The following is a 22927-nucleotide window of genomic DNA, read 5'->3' on the forward strand; positions in this document are numbered from 1 at the left end:
CTGAAAAGATTCTCATTCTAGTCCAGTCATGCAGTCCGAACTGACTGAGAGCCAAACTACAAGTGACGCCTGACACAGGTTGGACACTTGTCTACATTTCCCATCAAAACTTGAGGGAAGCTTAAAAAAAAAACCTTGAGGGAAGCTGACAAGTGTCCAACCTGTGTCACTTGTAGCTTAGATCTGAGTGATTCTGGTAAAAACAGGCAAGTTGTGTGCAGCCTGAGAGTATCTGAGAGAAATTTATTCTGCCAAGTTAAAGGAAACTGTATTGCTGAGAGTCTGTATCTGTATGATGTTCAGAGAAATTATTCCGTCTAAGACATACAAATTGTGTGTGTGCCTGGAACTATCTGACTATATCTGAGTGAGAGATGAATCTATCTAAATCAAGCAAGCTGTGTGGAAAAGCCTGAGTGAATCTATGCCTGTTTCAGAATATTTTGTTAGGGAAGACCTGTGCGGAAAAAATTACTTCCTGTGACTGAGTCCTTGCACTTTACTTTAAGAAGTACTTTAAGTACTTTAAGAAGTGACAACTCTGTTTGAACCACCAAGCCTAAGAACTATTCTGAAACCAATATACTTACGAAAACTCTGCAACCATCAAGCTTATGTACCTACCAATAAAATCTACTTTTGTTTAAGGAAGAAAGATCCTTTATTTTCCTCACAACCACCCTCACGTGCTGACAGTTCTGTCAAGCTACTAGCTATAATAAAGCCTTACAACAAGGAGGTCTAAGATGAAAGCCTTTGGTGGCAGCGAAAACGTTTTGTGGGAGTCAGGGAGGTGGCAGTTTAAAAGCCATACAAACACAAAAGGGAAGGGTTTTTTGAGGTAATGGAAGAGAACATCTAAGCTCTGTGTGAGAAGAAATATAAGGAGTGTTTATTAGGACCAGAGCCCTCTTGACTTCCTGTTTGGGATCCATGGAGGTCTAACGCAGCTCCACTTGCGGAGCTGACCGGACTGCCGTTTTAACCGGCCGGCGGGGTGAAAATAGCCCGCGGCCGACTGCTCTCAGGCGGGGAGCAGGCAAAGAACGCTCAAGACCCTAGGGTGAGCTAGATCTCGGACGAGGGGGGGCTCTACACAGCGAGTCTCCCCCCGATCCTTGAGGTCCCACCTTGCGACGGGTCGGCTATAATCTCTGCGGCAGTTTTGGGGCCAATTCGGCTGGCATAAGACCTACATACCCAAGCATCGATTGGGGGAAGAAGCTGAGAGGAGAACTTAAAATCGAAACAGCGATTACAACCCGAGAAAAGTGAAGAGAAGGTAAAGATCATTATCTTCTGAGACGGGACAGATTGATAAAAACAGAGAGGAAAAAAAGTAGATTTTTAAACTGCAACAGACTAGTGAAAAGGAGGGGAAGACTCGGCAGGAATCGAATTTAAAAAGAGACTAAGTTTAAAGAAGTTATTAAAGAAATGGGACTATTGTTTTGAATACCTGTGGCTTTGGAGCTGTGAGAAAAAGACACCATCGCGAGATCTGCTGTGGGAAGACGGGAGACAGGAAGTGCGTAATAACAATAGAGTGGCTGGAGAGAAGCGGCCCTTGCTGGAGGGCAGGAAGTAGGGAATCGCCATTTTTGAAAGGGGAAGGGTCGCGGCTTCAGCGGAAGAGGAAGTAGGCCATCTTGGATTACAAAATCATAGAGAAACCATAGAGAAAAGACGCCCGACATTTTGGACTCTTTAAAACTTAATTTCTATAAGAAGACCGGGACATTTAAAATAGAAAAACGTTAAATTTTACGCCACGGAGTTAAGGAAGAGAGCGGATTCGTGGGAGCGAGCTAAAGCAAGCCCCACGATGTCAAAAAGAGAGTGGCAATCGGCAATAGAAAACCTGGATAAAAACCTGGACAAAAAACTTTTAGATATGATTAAAGAACTTAAGGACACGAAATTGGAGCTGATAAAAGAGGTTAAAGAGGTTACACAGACAGTAAAATCGGAGCTGTCAGAAGTGAAAAAAGGTATGGAAACAATACGAAGTGAATTACAAGGAACGCAGCAGAGAGTTAAAACAGTAGAAGACGCGATGGAGAATTTAGCAGACACGCAACAAACAGAGATGAGATTGGTGAAGGGGAGAATGTCAGTTGCAGAAACTAAACATATGGAGAAGCAGCTACGTTTTCGTGGCTTGCCAGAAGTGGAAGGAAAGTCAGCGCAAGAACAGATGACTGAGGTGTTGGCTGAGTACCTGGGGAAGGAGGAGGAGGAAGTTGTGGCTATCCTAGATGTGGCATACCGTGTGAATTCGAGAATAGCAACCCAGAGGAAACTACCAAGAGATGTGATTGTGCAGTTTACAACACGAAATATGAAAGAGAGGATTGTGACAAAACAGTTTCAAGATCCATTGGAGATTGATGGCAAGACGATTATTATAATGAAGGAACTGCCCAGATCAGTGTTACTGGACCGGAAAAAATATAAAGTGCTAATTCAGATTTTGAAGGACATGAAAATCAGGTACAGATGGGAGTTACCGGAAGGAGTGTCCTTTGAGTTTGGAGGGGCCAAAAAACGCATCAGATCTGAGCGAGAGATGGAGCGATTTATTAAGGACAATGAAAAAGACTTACCAACAAGATCATGAGTATGGAGTGTAAAGTATTATCTTGGAATGTAAATGGACTAAACTCACCGAATAAGAGGAAAAATACTTTTCACTGGCTACTAAAACAAAAATGTGACATTGTTTGTTTGCAAGAGACCCATATCAGAAAGCAGGATGTAAAATATTTAAAATCTGGAAAATTGGGCAAAGAATATGTAGCGGCCTCCAACAAGAAAAAAAGAGGAGTGGTGTTGTACATAAAAGAGGAGCTACAGCCAAAATTTGTTATGAGAGATGTGGAAGCTAGATTTGTAGCAGTGGAATGTATTTGGAATTTAAAGAGAGTGTTGGTAGTCGGACTTTATGCACCTAACGGTGCAAAAGAAAGCTTCTTTGAGGATTTAAGGAAGCATTTAGACGATCTTGCATACGACCAGATAATTCTTGCTGGAGACTTCAATGGAGTGACAGACTTGGAACTAGACAAAAAGACTACAACGGCACAAAAGAAAAGAGGACTATTACCAAAGCTTTTTTTTGAGTTGATTCAACAAGAGACTCTTGAAGATGTATGGAGGAGAGAATATCCTAAAAGCAGACAGTTTACTTTTTATTCTGCAAGGCATTCTACATTATCAAGAATTGATATGATCTGGGCCTCAAAAGACTTAGCATTATGGACTAAGGAGGTAGAAATAATGCCTATGGTAGGCTCAGATCACAACCCAATTATGTGGAAATTTGGAAAAAAGAGAAAAAGGAAAGCATGGAGAATAAATGAGGACTTGTTACAGGAAAGAGAGAATATGGAAATACTGAGAAGAGAGACAAAGTTTTTTATACAATACAACGTGAATAAAGAAGTACCAACCAATAAAGTTTGGGATGCTTACAAGGCGGTTGTAAGGGGCATACTAATGGACTTAAATGGTAGAGCAAGAAAGAAGAAAGAGGAGAAAAGACAAGAGATTGAGGAGAAAATAAAAGCCAAAGAAACACAGCTAAAAAAGAGACCAGGGAAAAAGAAGGTATACCAGGAAATTAAAATACTTCAAGAACAGCTAACAGCAATGAGCAATAAAGAATTGGAGTGGAATCTCAAAAGACTGAATCAAAAAGCGTTTGAGGGTGCTAATAAACCTGGGAAGTACCTGGCATGGCAATTGAAGAAGAAAAGGGAAAAGAAGATAATAAATAAAATTTGCGAAGATAACAAAATGTATTTGGAGCAGGCTACCATTAGTAGAGCCTTTTATAAATTTTACGCTAAGCTGTATAATAAAAAAGAAGTAAACAAAGAATCAATAGCGTCATATTTGGAGAAAACCAAACTTCCAGAAATCTCGGAAGCTTGGAGAAATAAGTTGAATAGTGAAGTAACTGACGAGGAAATAAGTAAGGCAATACAATCTGCAAATCTAGGAAAGGCGCCAGGGCCAGATGGACTTACGGCTAAATTCTATAAGACAATGGCTAATGAACTGGCACCATTCCTAAAAGAGGTGATGAATGGGGTTTTAAGAGATCAAAGGATTCCAGAAACTTGGAGTGAAGCGAATATATCATTGATCCCAAAAGAGGGCCAAGACCTGACTAATGTGAAAAATTATAGACCTATATCGCTACTCAACAATGACTACAAAATTTTTGCGAAGATATTGGCGGAGAGATTGAAGGGGTGGCTCTCGGAAGTCATAGAGGAGGAACAAGCAGGCTTTTTGCCAGACAGACAAATAAGAGACAACTTAAGGACAGTGATCAATGCTATTGAATATTATGACAAGCGTTGTGACAAAGAGGTTGGTTTCTTCTTTGTTGACGCTGAAAAAGCGTTTGACAATTTAAACTGGGACTTTATGTTTGCCACTATGGAAAAGCTACAATTGGGAGAAAGATTCATCAGAGCAATTAAGGAAATTTATAGAGACCAGACTGCAGCAATTGTGGTGAATGATGAATTGACCAAGAAATTGACGATAAGTAAAGGAACAAGACAAGGTTGCCCGTTATCTCCATTGTTGTTCATTTTAGTATTGGAGATTCTGATGATACAAATACGTCAAGATGATGAAATTCGTGGAATAAAAATAAAGGACTATTCATACAAGGTCAGAGCATTTGCGGATGACATAATGTTAATTGTAGAGGACCCATTGGAGAACATGCCAAGAGTGATAGATAAGATCAAGGAGTTTGGAGACTTGGCAGGTTTCTTCATTAACAAAAAGAAGTCAAAGATATTATGCAAAAATATGACTAAGCAGAAACAACAATTGTTAATGGAAACAACGGATTGTGAAGTAACAAGTAAAGTGAAATATTTGGGAGTCGAATTAACTGCAAAGAACATAGATCTATTCAAAAACAATTATGAAAAACTATGGACTCAGATAGAGAGAGACTTGATTAAATGGAATAGATTGAATTTGTCATGGTTGGGTAGGATTGCAGCAGTTAAGATGAATGTGTTACCAAGAGTAATGTTTTTGCTACAGACAATACCAATCATCAGAGACTCCAAACAATTTGAAAAATGGCAGAGGAAAATATCAGATTTTGTTTGGGCAGGCAAGAAGCCTCGAGTGAAAGTGAAAGTTTTACAAGATGCAAAGGAAAGAGGCGGAATGCAACTGCCCAATCTGAGACTTTATCATGATGCAATCTGCCTAGTTTGGTTGAAAGAATGGATGACATTAAAGAACAAGAAATTATTAGCCCTAGAGGGATATAAAAAAATATTTGGATGGCACGCATATTTATGGCATGACAAAGTAAAGGTCAACTCGATGTTCCTGCATCACTTTGTTCGGAGAAGTCTATACATAATCTGGAAGAAGTACAGAATTTATCTACAAGAAGGAACCCCTTTGTGGGTGGTTCCATATGAGGTGATAGACCCGAGAGCTGTTGATAATGAACAACAATGTTTAACGTATAAAGAAATAACTAAAACTGAAGCATCCAAACTTAGAATAAAGACACAAGAGGAACTATCACCTAACTACGATTGGTTCCAGTATAGACAGATCAGAGACTTATATAATTCGGACTCTGTAAAGGGAGGTATACGAATAGAGAATTTGGAACTAGAGCAGACCCTTCTTAAAGAAGATAAGAAAAGAATATCCAAGGTATACCAAGTACTGTTGAAGTGGTATACCGAGGATGAGATAGTTAAAACACAAATGGTGAAATGGGCTATAAACTTTAATAAAGAAATAACAATGGAGGCATGGGAATACTTGTGGAAAACTACAATGAAGACAACAACATGTATTAATATCAAAGAGAACATTCATAAAATGATCTATCGTTGGTACATGACACCAAAGAAGATTGCGCTAGGGAATTTGAATACTTCTAATAAATGCTGGAAATGTAAGAAGCATGAGGGCTCCCTCTATCATATGTGGTGGTCGTGTGAGGTAGCCAGGCAGTACTGGGGGGAAATAATAAGAGAAATGAGTGAAATTTTACAATTTCAAATTAATAAGAACCCAGAACTCCTGCTACTGAACTTGGGAATGGAGGGAATTCCAGCCCAACACAGGACGTTGATATTTTATATGACAGCAGCAGCTAGACTTTTGTATGCGCAAAAATGGAAAGTACAAGAAGTGCCAACTATTGAAGATTGGACTTACAAATTGCTGTATATGGCTGAAATGGACAAGATGACAAGAAAATTGAGAGATCTGGACTCAGGGCAGTTCAACACAGATTGGGAGAAGCTGAAACAATACCTGGAGAAGAAATGGGAGGTGGGAGGAAAACTGTGGCAGTTTGAGAACTACTGAAGTATTGAAGTAGAGGGGGGAGACTTTACCGGGGGGAGAAGAGATAAATGTGAATTAATAAGCAGTCAGATTAATAGATTGACATATATATAGATATATATAGGTTAACAAACAGAACATAGAGAAGATAATTAATTATAAGGACTAAATATAAGGAGCGATTAACTAACAATATTTTCTTTTTTTTCTGACAAGTTTTGTACCAAACTGAATGTCTGAAGATATAGATGGGTCAAATTGATTGACTACGTGAGGAGAGATATATAGAACTATTATAAAAAGATAGAATGAGTAATATATATAGAGAATAAGTCAAATTGTTTGATATAAACGAATGTATGATCTATATGGTTTATGATATATAGAAATACCTGAAATTGAAAAATTGGGATAAATTGTTTATCTAAGATAGAAACAAAGGCTTACAGTTTGGGCATATAATGTTAAAAATAGTTAAGGATGTACTGCTTAGAATAATGGAGAATATATATTTGTTTTAGATAGAGGAAGCTAATAAAAGTAAGGGAAAGGGGACAAAGGGTTGGAAAGCTGTTGGAAGTCAACAAAAAGGGGGGGGAAAGGGAGGGGGTTAGAGATGAAAAAATTGGGGAAAATTGAATGTAAATGTGGAAATAATGGATTCTAACCCAATAAAAATTTTTCAAAAAAAAAAAAAAAGGACCAGAGCCCTCTTGAAGTATACGTTTCAGGTAGAGTAAACAGGAGCAAGATTTAAGGTCCAAGAGCAAAAGTACAATGTTTAAAATGTTTAAAAACAAGAAAACTGTTACAGGGTGGATATAAGCAAAAATTATTACAAAAGAGTATCAAAAGATAAAGCTGAAAACATGACACCTCGTTTTGCACTGGAGTACCATAAAATTAGGTCTCTGAGTTCCTAATAAGTCCACACCTATGGCTGCTCAGATGTATTCGGCCATATCAAAAGTTGTACAGCCTTGATGAAAGAAATCAAACAAAAGTAGAGAAACTGTGAATAAATCCCCTATTTTAGATTTTTTAAAAATCAGAACATTTTTACCCCACATTCACAAACAAATGACTCATGAAATAATTTACAATCCAGACTAAGATACAACAAAATGAGTATTATAAAAATTAGCAAATATATAGTATAAAGCATTCATATTAAATATACGTCAGGTAATTTAAAAAGCTATAGGAACAGTAAAACAGCAGCAATAATAAAACACAGTGAAGGAGCTAGTAGCAGTAATCATACATCATTAAAAGTTTGGAAAACTAAACATTCACCTAGTGCGTAAAATTTAAAGAAAAGCCCATAAATGGATGAATGGGTAAAGGGAATGCCTAGACTGGTGATACTAAAAACTATCTGTAGCAGTCCCCCACCTTCCCTCTGAAAGTTACTGAGTAGAGTCTCTGAGTGATTCCGCATACGTTGGATAATGCACTTCCAATCCTCTTTATAGATCATTTGGAACTGATTGTTTTGTGTGCGGAACAAAAAAATCCACCTCAAACAATTGATAAAGTGCATTGAAAGTGCATTATCCAACGTATGCGGAATCATCCTCTGAAGAAAACTGTAATAATTGGACAGATTTATATGGGAAAAAGCAACCCTTACAACAGCCTCAAGCTATTAAGGAATTTCAAGGTAGGAATAATCAACATTATGAACTGTGCTCAGAAATTAACAGGCAACCAGTGTAGTTTCTCAAATTGTGAGATGTGTTCTCAATAAATTTTACTAGTTTATCTATTTATTTATTTTTAATTTATTTAATAGGACTTATATCCCACCTTTCTACCCTCATAAGGGCCATCAGGTGGATAATAAATTAAAACATACATACTGAAATCACATCATCAAACCATTAAAATCAACCAAAACACATCATTAAAACAGTTAAAACCAGAGCTTTAAAAGCATACAAAGACATAAAAGCAACCATTAAAACGTTTAAAACAATTAAATATTAAAATATTGGGCATGAAGGAGGGATCACTGAGGGTATGTCAAACAAAATAAAAGTCTTCATTCACTGGCAGAAGATGGTAACAGAAGGGGACAGTAATCTCCCTGGGTTCAGGAGTTTGGTGCCACAACCAAGAATGCCCTCTCCTAGGTTGCCACCCATCTACCATCCAAAAGAGAGGGCACCCAAAGCAGGGCCTCCAAAGATGTCTGCAGTGGTCAGGTAGAATCAGTCCTTCAGATATGTTAGTCTCAAACCATATTGGGCTTTAAAGGTCACACCATCACCTTGATGTGTGCCCAGAAACAAACTGGGAGCCTGTGTAGATGGGCCAAGACTGGAGTGGGTCTCTAGGACCATATCACTCCAGTATAGACCTATCAACTCTGGCTCCCAAACTGAAATAGGCAATTGCCCAAGGGCAACCCCATGCAAAGCGCATTACAGTAATCTAATCTAAATGTAACCTGGGCATGCACCACTGTGGCCAGATCTTTTCTGACCAGGAAAGGCTGCAATTGGTTAACCAGATTAAACTGGTAAAAGGCATTCCTGGCCACAGCTGCCACTTTTCTCCAGATTCCAAGACAACCTCTTCCCAGTAGTTTCATGTAGTAGTAATTAAATAGCATGAGACATAAAACATAATTTGGCAGAACTTCATAGTATAGTGCAAGGGAACTGAGCAATGATCTCCCAATACTATCTTCTGGTACTTATTTACTAAATAGGAATGAAATCATTGGAGCATATTGCTGTCAACACACATTCCAGACAACCAGTTAGGACACCATGATCAACAATATTTAACATCCCTGAGAAATCCAGAAGAAATTACAGGGTCACATTCCCCCTGTCTCTCTCCTGAAGAAGGCTGTTAAAGTCAGGGCAAACAAGGCAATTCTGAACATGCTTCAGAAACTGGATCGGGTCTAGGTAATCTACTCTATGCATGAATACCTGGATTTGCACAACCAACATTTATTCAAGCACCTTATCTAAAAAGGGTTGTTTGTGAATGCATGATAATAGTTAATATCTTGAAGAGATAATGAGAACTTTTCAGGGGGGCCAGTTTGGTGTAGTGGTTAAAAGCGTGGTACTCTAATCTGGAGAACAGGGTTTGATTCCCCGCTCCTCCACTTGAAGCCAGCTAGGTGACCTTGGGTCAGTCTCAGCTTCTAGGAGCTCTCTCAGCCCCACACAGGGTGTTTGTTGTTGTGGGGATAATAACATACTTTGTAAACCACTCTGAGTGCGTGTTAAGTCATCCTGAAGGGCAGTATATAAATTGAATGTTATTATTATATTATTATAACACCATTTCTTTAAAGACAGTTTGGATTATCTTTTCCTTTGAAGGCTATAAACAGATTCCTGGTTCCAATCAGTTATCTTCTTTTGACGTGATATAAGAAGCCAGGGTATTTTCACAATACATCCTTAAAGGACCATATAAGAGTTTTCTCTAGTCACTCTTTTTCTCTTGAGAACTGCATTAATCTTTTCACCAAAGGCATCCCCAATATTATTTACATGATCACTTACTCTACATAAGAGTTGTTCATCTTGCCAGAGGTGGCCAACTCACTTCAACCTCTAGATTACAATTCAGTTAACAATTCAATCAGCTGCCAGGCCCATGGGTTATGATACAAAGATAAGTAACCTTGCAAAATAGACTTTTGTCCAAGATATTTTCAAATCAAGAACGGTAGACACCACTTACATTCATCAGGAGCTAATAGCCAAAATAGGTATATACGATCCAAAACACAGTTATATTTAAATTCCTGGGATTTCATGAGACTAAAGCATGTACCACATGACCTAGACAACCGCAATTAGTAGACTACAGGCAGTATAATCATATCTGACATCTAAACTGGGAAGGTTCGCTTGGAAAGAGTTCGCTATTGGCCTTCTTTCTTCTTTCACATAAACATGTACATATGTACCTTCCCACAAGGTACAATCAGTCTTCATTGTATTCTTTCATGTCATGCCACATACCCTTGGGAACTATATAAATGATAATTATCTGGAGACATAAAGATAATTAGTTTTAAGGTCCAGGGGCACAAAGAAGCAGTTACTACAGGCCAACAACAGAGTTAGATTTTTGGGCAGATGCAAACTGGCAAATGATGGGCAATGAAACCCCAAAATAGTCTTTCTTAGAATTAAAATATAGCTTTGACAAGTACAATGACAGTTTAAAAACGAAACAGATAGTTGTTAACGAATATCCACCATCTTTGGTACAAAGCAGCCCATAGCAAGCTTTAACCATGTCAGAGCTATTAAATATAAATATTTCCTTTACATTTAACTTTTGTATATTAAAAACAAATGCTCTCTAGAGTATCACCTAAGTGCAGTGAGAAGCCAGTGGCCTGTCTTCACTTGCAAACTCCTTAAAAGCCAACTGTAGCTTAGGAGTTCATGGTTTCGTTCATCCTCAAATTAGAAAGTACTCTGAAACTAATTTGAACAGAGATGCCATTGCCCTCCTCTACTCCTCTTATAGAACTATTAAAAGATGCTGCTGTTATCAATAACTTACTTTTCTCATTTGTAAATATCTTCACTTCCTATATTTTTCAGAAAATAAAACTTGTACAACCCATGATGCATCCCCTATCAATTGCCACCAGCGTGTCTCCTGAAAATCAACAATAATAATGGGGTCCAATGCGTCATATGTGAAGCTTTCAGGTAAATATTTTGTTGGGGGGAAAAATGGGAATCCCCAACAGAAAGAATGTAATCATTCAAATAGTTGTACATACTTTTTCAGCCTCATTATTATAAATAACCTTATCTCCAAGTTACGTACATATAAAATCATGTTTGATTGTTTCTGATCCTGTTTAATAGTCTAATCAATATTAAGAGTAAGTCAGTTTTAAACTCCTGGCCTTCTAAAACTAAGTAGCATAGAAAGTCCATTATCTGAACTATTTTTCTAATTCTCAGAATTTTGAGCATTAGAGTAACAGTAGCAGCATTAACTTTGTGGAAAAGAGCGTCCCTGGTATTCTACTATGCACATAACTTAATATTTAGTTTGTCTATGGTTTTTAGCAGGGGTCATTTCGTAGAAAAAGAGCTGGACATTAGCATAACTCATTAGCATAGCTCATTAGCATATGTCACACCCCTTGCCATCACCGGAAGTGTGTCATTGGCATAACTGATTTGCATATGCCGCACCCCCTGACATCACATATCCTAGCTGTTTTGGACCCAATCCTGGCCATTCAGGGCTGAAATTGGGCCCAAAATGGCAAAAAGGAGCTGAAAATGGCCAAAAAGGGGCCCAAAATGGTTAGGATTGGGCTGCTGCTGAATGAGAGAGTGATCCCCCACCCATCAGAGGCCTGATCCGGGCCATTTCAGCCCCAATCCAAGCTGAAATGGGCCCAAAATGGCTAAGAATCAGGTGGGCCGGGCCACCTGACGTGACCTCTTTGGGGAACTGCCAGAACTGCATTCCTGCACGTTCCCCCTCGAAATGAGCCCTGGTTTTTAGTCATAAACAGTGTGTTTCTATCTACAAAACTTTCCTATCTATAACTGAATTAGGTCACCTTGATTAACTAAAATTAGGCCTCACAAGGTTTAACATAGCCTCTAAATAATAATTGCATTGTTCAGTTACACAAAGTCAGACAATAAACCCTACCATTTTCAAGAGGGCTGGATGCACCAGAATTCAATGCGAACAAATTACTTCAGATCTCAGATTCCAGAGGTGCCTTGTTCTGCAACCCAATTTAGTGTTAAACACAATAAAGCACTAAATGTGGTGTGGTGGACAACTGTCATGCAAAAATGTCTAAGCCATTAATGCAAAACAGTTAAGAGTGTGCTTCTCTCTCGTCACGCGTTGAAGTTCAGACATTACCTTATTCCTGTTAGCATCATAAAACCTGGTAATTGGTACTGGGGCTTTTGATATTAGTGTATGGACAGTCTTGTTGCAAGGTTTCTGGTAGCTGAATCACACCCTGACAAAACTGATAAACATTGCATTCTTCACAGAACAATGAACAAGCCTAACAAAAACATTGCCCTTGTCTTGAAAACCCTACCAGGGGTCGCCATAAGTCAACTATGACTTGAGAACATTCTCCATCAACAAGAACACTAGAATGCACCACAGTGGGTTGTTTTTAATGCTGTATTTAACCAAAAGGAACATGACCCTGAATGCAAGACAATCCCTCTAAAAAGGGGTATATACAGAAAAGATTTTTTTTATTGCTGTACATTACTATAACTTGTAGGTGAATTTAAGTTGGGCCCCTTTTTTCTCTTGACAGCACACAGCAGATCTAATCAGTTTGTGTAAATACAGAGTATGTTTCATATGCCTCATGAAACATGAGAATGAAGGGTTGATGTAGTCCAAAACTGATGTCCCAAGACCTTTCTTCTTAAAGGAATGGGGCAGCCAACCTCTATTATTGATACTGGTAGTGAGTCAAGACTAGAGATGGGCACGAACCGCATTATGAATGTCAAAAACCCACGAAAATGGCAATCGCGCGATCGTGACCGGGCAGATCGTGATCGGCCACGGCCAACGATCCAGCGGTCGGGAGAGGCCCGGTTCGGGGCGTTCAGGCTCAGTTCGGGAATCCAGACACTCAGGTGCCAGCAATCTATTCCCTTGGCAACGGAGCCAGGGGAATGCCTGAGATCTGTTTGCCCTCCTTCTGTCGCCCTGGAAACCTGAATGGAAGCCCAGCTTTCCTTGATCAGCAGGGCTTCCTTCCAACCACGGAGCAGCAAAGTAGTTACAAGTTGGGAGAAGACACCCAGGGGAGGGAGGGGGAAGGGGGTGTTCTGTAGCCATGGGCACTCCAATCTCATCCCTGCAAACCCTGATAGGCAGCTCTGACGGCCAAACACAGACCTCCTGTGCTGCTGAATGGGACCCATGCTTATAAATAGCCATGGGCTCCCAGGCTGGGTTTCACTTTCTGCGAGCAGTGGAGTGGGACAGAGCTCTTGCTTGCTACTTGCTAGACTTTGGAAAGAGAGACTGAGAGTGTACAATTGAGCTTGGCTTTGGTGGATAGGGATCTATCTCCTCTGGTTCGCTGAGAACAGCGGGGCGCCCCTCCACTGTGGCCTCCACGATCCACAATCCACGGTTCGGTTCGGGAATGGGAGATGTTCGTTGCTGTTCGGGAATTCGGGATCGTGGTCTGCACCGAACCACGATCCTCTGGTTCAGTAATTTTTTTTTGTTTGTGCCCATGTCAAGACTAAATTTTGTTTGTGCCCATGTCAAGACTAAATTCCAAGGCTGCCTCTCCAATACTATACTGCTTCAGCATGAACTGAGAGATACAGCTGAGGTTTAACCATCATACAAAAACATGTAGAAAGGGAGGAAAGCTGCATAATTATCTTGTGACATTCAAATGTTCCATAGTCTTACACTTTTGATTTGACTTGTGGCCTCTTTACACTTCCACAATTCCACAACTTCCTTGTAATTCCGCTGAGCTGCTCTTAAGAGTTATGAACATCAGATATTTAATGTTCCCACCTCATTTCATCATTGGTATGCTTCTGCGTTCTTGACTAAGCATCGCAGGACTCCGTCTAACAAGCCTTTTCATGCTGAGAGGAACTTAGTCATCTGCTTCTCTCAGTATACTTGTGCAGTTGGCTACAACTGCCCAATTTTAAATATAAATGCTTTGCCATCTCATGGCTGACACAGAGTTCTAAAACCATAGGCTGTAGTGTACAAACACAGGCTGTAATGAAAAATGTCCTTGAAAAACAAGTACTGCTGCTATGAGGCAGTGGAAAACAACCCCTCCCTCAGCTTTACCAGAATGAGACTACCTCAAATGAGCAAACCTCTTGTGGATCCTCCAAACTTTGTAAACATTAAAAGATAATAATGCAGTTCCTTCAGCCTCTGAACAAACTCTAGGGACCTCTCTTAATATGCATCCATCATAAAACAGATTGGATGAAAAGTCTCTTTCAAGGAAAATCCCTTCACTGTTCAGAGGTGCTAACCAAGCTTACTAATACCAGCCAGCAAAGTTGCTGGGAAGAAAGTAAAAAGAAAACAGGAGTACCGTAAAAAGTACATACCGAGGCTGTTAAATAGTGGCTAATCCCAATCCATGACAAATTTATAATCATAATCAACAATATTAGAAAGGAGTGAGAAGACCTTTACATGCCCTGAGAACAGGCCAAATATGGGCAGTTTGTTACTACTCAAGTCTGCTCCTACTATACTTCATCCCATCTGGGCCAATTGTATATTAGAAGGACTAACGAGGATCGACCAGGGCTGTATTACAGGTGTTTAAGACTCATCGTAAAAAGGTCTTTCTGCACACCTCCTTATTTTCCTAACCCCACTGCAAACTACCAATCCCTATTTAACAACAGAAATAGCCAGCACAGTAATATATACGTTCAATCCAAGAATTATAAAATTGTTTCAGGAAAGCCTTAGATGTTTCTAGAAAGTATCATAAGAAGAGCAAATGCATTCTGTGGTTGCTCTTCCTAGTAACACATGAAGGCCATCTTCAGTGTAACTATACATTATTTTCTCCGTAGTTGCATAAGAGCAGCTAATGAGAAGCTATCGTTGTTAACCAACTTAGATTATTTCTTTCCATCATTTCCATAGATCATTACCATCACCTGGGCCAAGATAACAGTATTTCAACCAATTATTCACAAGGCCTGCTTGGAAATTCTACGAATAATGAGTTTACAACTATTGTTTTACCAGTGCTTTACCTCATCATCTTCCTGGCAAGCATCTTGCTGAATGGCTTGGCAGTATGGATTTTCTTCCACATTCGAAACAAGACAAGCTTCATTTTTTACCTTAAGAACATTGTGGTTGCAGACTTGCTTATGACTATGACATTTCCATTTAAAATAATTCAGGACTCAAGAATGGGGCCATGGCAGTTGCATTTCTTCCTGTGCCGTTATACAACAGTTCTGTTTTACGCCAATATGTACACCACAATTGTATTTCTTGGACTCATTAGCATTGACCGGTATCTAAAAGTGGTGAAACCATTTGGAGATTCCCGGATGTACAGCATCACTTTTACCAAGATTCTGTCTGCATGTGTTTGGATTGTTATGACATTTCTGGCAGTGCCAAATGTGATTCTTACAAATGGTCATCCAACTAGGAAAAATACAGGTGACTGCTTAAAACTAAAAACTCCTTTAGGAGTAAAATGGCATGAAGCAGTCCTATATGTCAACAACAGTATGTTTATCATTGTACTGACTGTTCTAATAGGATGTTATATTGAAATATCCAAATATATCCATAAATCAAGCAAGCAATTTATTAGTGCTTCAAGTCGCAAACGGAAACACAACCAAAGCATAAGGGTGGTTGTGGCTGTCTTTTTTACTTGCTTTGTACCATATCATTTATGCAGAATACCATTTATTTTTGGCCATCTGGATAAATTTCTTGGTGATTCAGCACACAAAATCCTGTTTTACTGCAAGGAAGTGACTCTTTTCCTGTCTGCATGTAACGTGTGCCTAGATCCAATTATATATTTTTTTATGTGTAGATCATTTTCACGAAGGCTGTTCAGGAAGTCAAACATGCGAACAAGGAGTGAAAGTATTAGATCGCTTCAGAGTGTCAGAAGGTCAGAAGTGCGCATATACCATGATTACACTGATCTGTGACATTATCACTTTTTCATATTTGCACCACTAGTAGATTTATTATTTGTACATAATAAAAGTATTTTGTTTGATTATATGTGTGTTAACAATCGCATGGCAAACTAATCAAAGTTTTCATATTTTTCAATGTACAAGGGAAGCATACAAATGCAGCCCCATAAACTTTAGGAGACTGGCAACTGATGACAGAGAAAGGGGCTTGAGGGTTCTGCAAAATTACAAAAGTCATACAGTGTCATCTAGTGGAGAACATAATAAAGCATGCTACTAGTTGCAGCCGATTCATACAATGCTCTCTGAATTGTATCTGCCCAACTGAGACTGCTTAAGTCTAAATTAAATCTGTAGAGGCCAGTCTCACAAAATGGACTTAAGTGTCAAATAAGGATTTGGTTAGGGTTCACAATGTGGAAAACAAAAAGAAACAACCTTAGGAAATGCAAAAATAAAGTACAGGAGTACAAGAAGGTATGTGAAAAATAGGAGTGTAAACTACAAATTGAAAACACCACCTGAAACCACAATATGAAACAGGCGCATAATTATAAACAATGTTGGACATACCAATAACAACTGGCAAATGGCAGTATAAAGACATAAAGCATCCAAAAAGTATACAAAGGGAGTTAAAACACATGCCACGCAGAAGTTACCCCAGATAATAAAGAGACTTCTCATGCCCTCAACAGCATGCCACAACTTTATCACTGAAAGCTACTTTGTGTTCTATTGCAATTATGCAACAGTTATTGGGGATCTTGACTGATACTCAAGTCCCAAGGCAATTCTGAGGATGGGGTGCTACCAGTGGGCTGCAGAAAGGGTCGATAATTGGTTTTATCCAAGTTAATTGAGTATCAGTCAATTGCTATTCCCCACAAGGTCTAAATGGAGCCTCTGTCTTCAGCTTGTCCAAAATGCAGCTTCTCAGTTTTTGATTGGGGATTAGGTGGTTTGAGCCCATTACATATGGGTTACTAAGCCTTTATCAGATTCAAGTCTGTTTTTCAGCCCAACTCATGGGGGTGGCTTTGACCATTACAGTTCTGAACAGTATAAAATCAGGATATCGCAAGAACCACTACTTCCAGCATGAACCCATCCAATCATTATCTGGAGAGGCTTGGCTTTATGTTCCCCTCCCTCTGAAGCTTGGGAGGTACCTACACTGAAGAGGGCTTTGTCAGTGGTTATCCTTTACAGTGGCACTGCCTTCTCCATATGGTTTGCTTTGCACTGTCTTTGCTGGTTTATCATAAGACTTGAAAGACCACGTGGCTTTTAATTTAATCTGTTGGTAATTTGTGCTGTTCTGTTGATGGCTAATTGACACTATTGTACACTTCTGCTGCTGCTAAATTCACTCTCTTCTCATAGAAGGGGATGGCTTTAGATATCGTCTATTTCATAATTTCCTAATATCACTTTGTGATAAAATAGCAGGATCACTTTTAAAATAAATATCCAGCCGCAATCATGTACAAACCTGTTCACTCTATTTCTCCATACAAACCCATAATTGTACAAGAAAAAATAGCCATCATGCATCTCTTCTCTTATGCAACTTTTTTTCCTGAAAGGGCATGCAAGCCCTTTCAGAAAAGAAGAATGCATAAGACAAAACATGTACACTTTACTCCAAGAAGCACACGGCTTGCCAAAGTGTAATGAGTTTGCTTTGAACTTGGAACATTAAAGTATAGCAGTCTTCTCTGCATTATACACATAATCAACATTTGTATATGTTTTAAATATTTTGAATTGCTTTCATATATATACTTTCACCCTGAAGGGAGAAAGTATATATATGAAAATAGAACATGAATGACTCATTTTTCTCCAAACTTATTTATAGCATCATTTTAGTAGGAGGTATTAAAATAAGGCAGTTCAAAACAAAATGTTTCTACTCCAGTCTTAATGCAAGCCTAAAGAAAAACTGGTAGGAGCAGCAGCATCCAAAATCACATAGTCTAAATCTAGAAACTTAATCAGTTTTATGAACTGCAATTAAATTGTGCAGCCAAAAGGTGGCAAAAGACTACTGCTTATTCATATAGCCTGACATTTCTTACTAACTCATTAGTACTAGTAGCACTAACAGGAAGACAACAGATCTCTTCAGGAGCTGAATCCCACAAAAAGGATTACCTTTTCCTCCAATAATTATATTCAGGAGAATTAAACTTCCCAATTGTGTTTTACTGACTTTATGTCCCATCTGTGGCTCCATGGAATAAGGCAGATGAGTTAAAACAAAAGGCTCTCAGCTGCTAACTGAGGGCTTTCCTCTAATGGAGAAAGTCTTCCTTCACCGGAGGAAGCCTCTCATTTGGCAAAACGGAGACCATGAATCTAATTCACTGTTTATAAGAAAACAAGAACAACTTTAAAATCTCACTCACACAATCCTCTTTTTCTGCACTTTAAAATGAATGCTTATTGGTGCAATTAAGTATCTTCCAAGTAAGATTTGTATTTGAATGTACTTGTGGATGTGAACCCACAAGGGATGATAGCCCCAAGAGATGATAGCCACAGTGGAATAAATAATGGGGGGGGGGGGCGTTGCTAGAAAGCAGGCCAAGGGTAGTAGCAATGAAATTGTCACTTTTTATTATTTTATTTTATTTATCTTGCTGTTTTGTAACCTTGGTTGAAAGTACAGGGTAGAAATCTCAAATAAATGAAATATGTAAATATTTCTACACACATCCACTTATATTGGATCCGTTCTGGATTCAGGTTACTAGGCATGAACTCAGACCACCACTAGGACTAAACATTAAGTTTAGCAGAACTATGTATGTAAATGGGGATTTGTTAAAAGCTGAGCAGCCAAGGCCTTCCAGGGGTCAGTACCATTGCTTAAAAGCTGTCATGGAACTGTCAACAATCAGAAATATCCACTGAAGGCATATTTCTAACAGCTGTATCATGACACAACTAGACTAGAGAAGTCTCACAGTTTGTTTGCACAATCTGTGGAGGCAGTGTTCTGCTTTGGTTTCCCTTAACAACTATGACTTTGTTCCAATTATCTCCAAATGTTTACTTTGTACATTTTCTTTTAATCCCTTCATAAGGACAAAGCTACAAATGCTAGATATATTTGAAGTCTCTGGCTCCAGCAACTAGTGAGAGAAAGGGCAGTTGCTGCATTAACTTAGTATAACTCTATCCTGGTTTCCGTAATTAACCATAATGAAAATAAACCATAGGTTTGTGAGTTGCCTTGACTGATCCACTACCTCTCAGTGGGTCCTTTATACAATCGGCCAGGAGGCAAGAGTACTGGAGATACAGACGAACAATTACCAGTAAGTGACACAACCATCCATTCTTCTCCATGTCTTTGTCATCAAAATTCTGAACCCCTAATTCAGTCTTAGTGACTTCACTTGGAATTCAGTCCACATTTCACAGTCCATTTCAAAATGTAAGAAATATATATTCAGTAGTACCAAAATTTAACATGCAATACTGTCGTTTGCACAGCATCAGGAATATCTCATTCATAATTCCTCAGTAAAACCACCTATAATGTTGCAAATCTCTCTAAAATAATCATGCTGTTTATCACTTCACATTCTCTCACACCCATTTTCTTTCTTTCTGTGATTCCTTGGGTGACCTTGTAAAGGGATATTGACAGCTTATTTATATAACACTAGAGATTTACTGAGAGTGGCTGTAACTGTATGTCATTAGAGTCCCAAGGCCACTAAAAAGTGCAGCAGTTTACATCCCCCACTTTCCCCCACTGTAATCTTCTAGCAAACCAAAACGTGTGATGTGACATCACTACTCTCCAAGCTTCCTGTCTCATACTCTACTTCACTAGCTGGGCATAGGAAATGCTGACTATAGCAATATAACATCATATGTTTCAGATTATTAAATCACAGAATCATAGAATCATAGTGTTGGAAGGGATCTCTAGGGTCATCTAGTTCAACCCTCTGCACAATGCAGGAAATTCACAACTACCCCTCCCCCCGACTGCCCCAATGACCCCTGCTCCATGTCCAGAAATGTGGGGGAAGAGAATGGCATACAAAATTCTGAACCCCTAATTCAGTGGTGGCAGCTACCTGACTTTCATAATCAATCGTATTTTATGTTTGTTTTTCTTCCAAGGAGTTCAGGGTAACATACACAGTTTTGCCCTCCTTCATTTTGTCCTCTCAAGAATTTTGTGAGACAGGTTAGTCTGAGAAAGTGTGACTGCTCCAAGGTCACCCAGTTCACTTCACAGCTGAACAGGGATGTGAACTGGGGTTTCTCATTCCTAGCCAGACACTATAACCATATTGGCTATGTTTACTTCCAGACTCAATGGAAAATCCATGCCCTGAGGAGCTTACAGTAGAAATTTTGACAGCAGAGAGAGAGAACAGGTAAGATGGAGGAATATCAAAGGCAATAACACTGGTTACTGCAGACACCAGTACCTACCCTTTATTTTAACAGTGGTTAAGGATCAGGTAATTAAGTCTCCAGGAAAAGGTGGGTCCTAGAGGAGAGAAAGAAGTAGCAATACCTTAAGTAAAACTTCCTTCTTTGGCTTTGTTTTTTTTATTTAATTAACTAGAAATAGTCAGCATTAGTCTAGAAAGTGTCCCCTCCTGTCCCCCCCCCCCAAAATCATCCTACCAGCCTACTGTATGCAAATAGTTGTGTTGCATCACCCTTCCTGCTCAGGCATCTTAATCTCTTTTTTCCTTTCTCCATCCAAAACAGTCCCATAAATATATTCTGAGGTGTGGGAGCAGGGGGGGCTCTGCCATATTTGGTCAGACCAAATCTGCATTCAGTCCAGGACTCCATCTGAAAGAGGCCAGATTGAGAATTTATATTTTACTTTAAAAATATTGTTTATCCAGTTCTTCTTGGCACACACAAAAAATGCATCAGCAACTGACAAAGAGCCACATCATTTCTTCATGATAACACAGCAAAACCAAGAGGAACAAGAAAACCTATTTTCCTCAGAACCTGCTGAAGGGAAGTTCTGGAAGCTCACGCACAGAGTCCATTGACAGAGTAGTGAGTACACTCTTTATTCTGTGCCAGGAAGATGTCTGCAACAATATAAAAGGATCACTGCTTCTGCAAAACACATTGGTGGTTAGCTAGATCATCCTCCTAAGCACTGTAGCATGCAATCACTTGTGAACCAAAAAAGACTCAGTTCATAGAACAGAGCTAATGATCTCACTTAAATCTGATGCTGTCACATCACACCTCTCAGACAAATAGACCACAGTCATGAGTAATGTTTTCAGGGTATACGCTTTCCAGAGTCAGAACTCCCTTCTTCAGGTACCACCTTTAGAGCTTTGACTATCGAAAGCTTATATCCTGAAAACCTTGTTGGTCTCTAAGGTGCCACTGGACTCAAACCCTGTCCTGAGCAAAAATTCATAAGAAGCAATAGCCATTTTGTATTGCAAGCATCAACTTCACAGCTATTTCTGAGGGTAAAGATTCTACAAGGCAGTTCTCTCCATGGGTAAGTAAACTATTCTTATTTGTTTAGAGATAAACAATTGTAGTGTTTCAGTGGAAGAGCTTCTGTTTTGCATGCAGAAGGTTCCAGATTCAATTCCTAACATCTCCATTTAAAAAAAAAAATAATGTGAAAAGAGATTTAAAAATCGTACGTAATGGAAATAAATATATAGTAATAATAGTGAGAAATCTACACAAAAGCATCTGTTAAAGGTTTCCAAATATCTACAAATAAGTCCACCTGTAGCTGTTAAAAGGACCTGGCAGTAGGTGATCAGAGAGACTTCTGTCTGAAACCCTGGAAAGCTGATGCCAGTCTGAGTAGACAATACTGACCTTGACGGATGAATGGACTAATTCAGTATAAGGCAGTTTCGTGTGCTGTGTGTATTCATGAGTTTGTATTTTAAAGCTTGTGTAATCATTTCTTTAAAAGTAAAAAGTGATTCCTTAAGATATTGTTTTTGTAGTATCTTACCAAACACCTGGTAATAACGCTAACAAAAGTTTACAGCCATGATACCATACACCAAAACTTCTCAGAAATGTAGCCTACCGCTCTTCCCACACTGACCAAAGTACTACACTGCAGATGGTGGTTTCCTATCACTACTGACTAAGAAACTGTTTAAGTCATTTTCCTTGGAACTTCTCATGTAAAGTTTTGCTATTTTATGCCAATTCGAATCCTATTTTAAAAAATAGGTGTGTTTAGAAATAATGATGATAACAATAACAACATTCAATTTATATATCGGCCTTCAGAAGAACTTAACAGCCACTCAGAGCAGTTTACAAAGTATGTTATTATCCACACAACAATCACCCTATGAGGTGGGTGGGGCTGAGAGAGCTCCGGAGAGCTATGACTGACCTGAGGTCACCCAGCTGGCTTCAAATGGAGAAGTGAGGAATCAAACCCAATTCTCCAGATTAGAGTCTTAACAACTGCACCAAACTGGCTCTCATATACAAGGGAAACACATCCCAGACAGAATGAGTCTATGAAAAAAATGTAAATGTATTATTCTTCCATCCATAAACTACAGCATGAATGGTACAGCAACTACACACAAACCACCCTATTTTACTATGAAACTACCAATTAATGAGTTATGCTTAAGGGAAACTGCAATCAAAGAGGTTTCTGCTATGCACAGCACAACTAAATTGACAAAGAAGTGGAAGGGTTATCACCCTTCCATTTATCATTGCAGGTTCAAGAACACTCATTATGCTATTCCACTACTACATGCAGAAAACATGAGCAGCAATGTTCTCCAACATGGGGAAAGTTCATTGATTTACCCTGAAAAAGCACTGAAAGAAAATGTTCCTGCTGAGTT

The 22927-nt window shown here is 39.0% G+C and overlaps 2 protein-coding genes across 3 annotated transcripts in view; one reads left to right on the forward strand and one right to left on the reverse strand.

Annotated features, from left to right (window-relative positions):
* The window catches only part of GPR87 (G protein-coupled receptor 87), a 32909-nt gene extending 16766 nt beyond the window's left edge, over positions 1 to 16143 (forward strand). Inside the window, exons 2-3 of one of the 2 annotated variants that reach the window (XM_054983837.1) lie at positions 10950 to 11060; positions 15025 to 16143. In XM_054983837.1, coding sequence (XP_054839812.1) covers positions 11027 to 11060; positions 15025 to 16067 — 1077 coding nt within the window. In that variant the 5' untranslated portion in view covers positions 10950 to 11026 and the 3' untranslated portion in view covers positions 16068 to 16143. The remainder of the gene's footprint in view (positions 1 to 10949; positions 11061 to 15024) is intronic. The other variant, XM_054983838.1, reaches the window with a different exon arrangement.
* MED12L (mediator complex subunit 12L) overlaps positions 1 to 22927 on the reverse strand; it is a 283186-nt gene that overhangs the window by 151170 nt on the left and 109089 nt on the right. The window lies entirely within an intron of this gene.

Source organism: Eublepharis macularius, chromosome 6, assembly GCF_028583425.1.
Source record: "Eublepharis macularius isolate TG4126 chromosome 6, MPM_Emac_v1.0, whole genome shotgun sequence".
Lineage (NCBI taxonomy): Eukaryota > Metazoa > Chordata > Lepidosauria > Squamata > Eublepharidae > Eublepharis > Eublepharis macularius.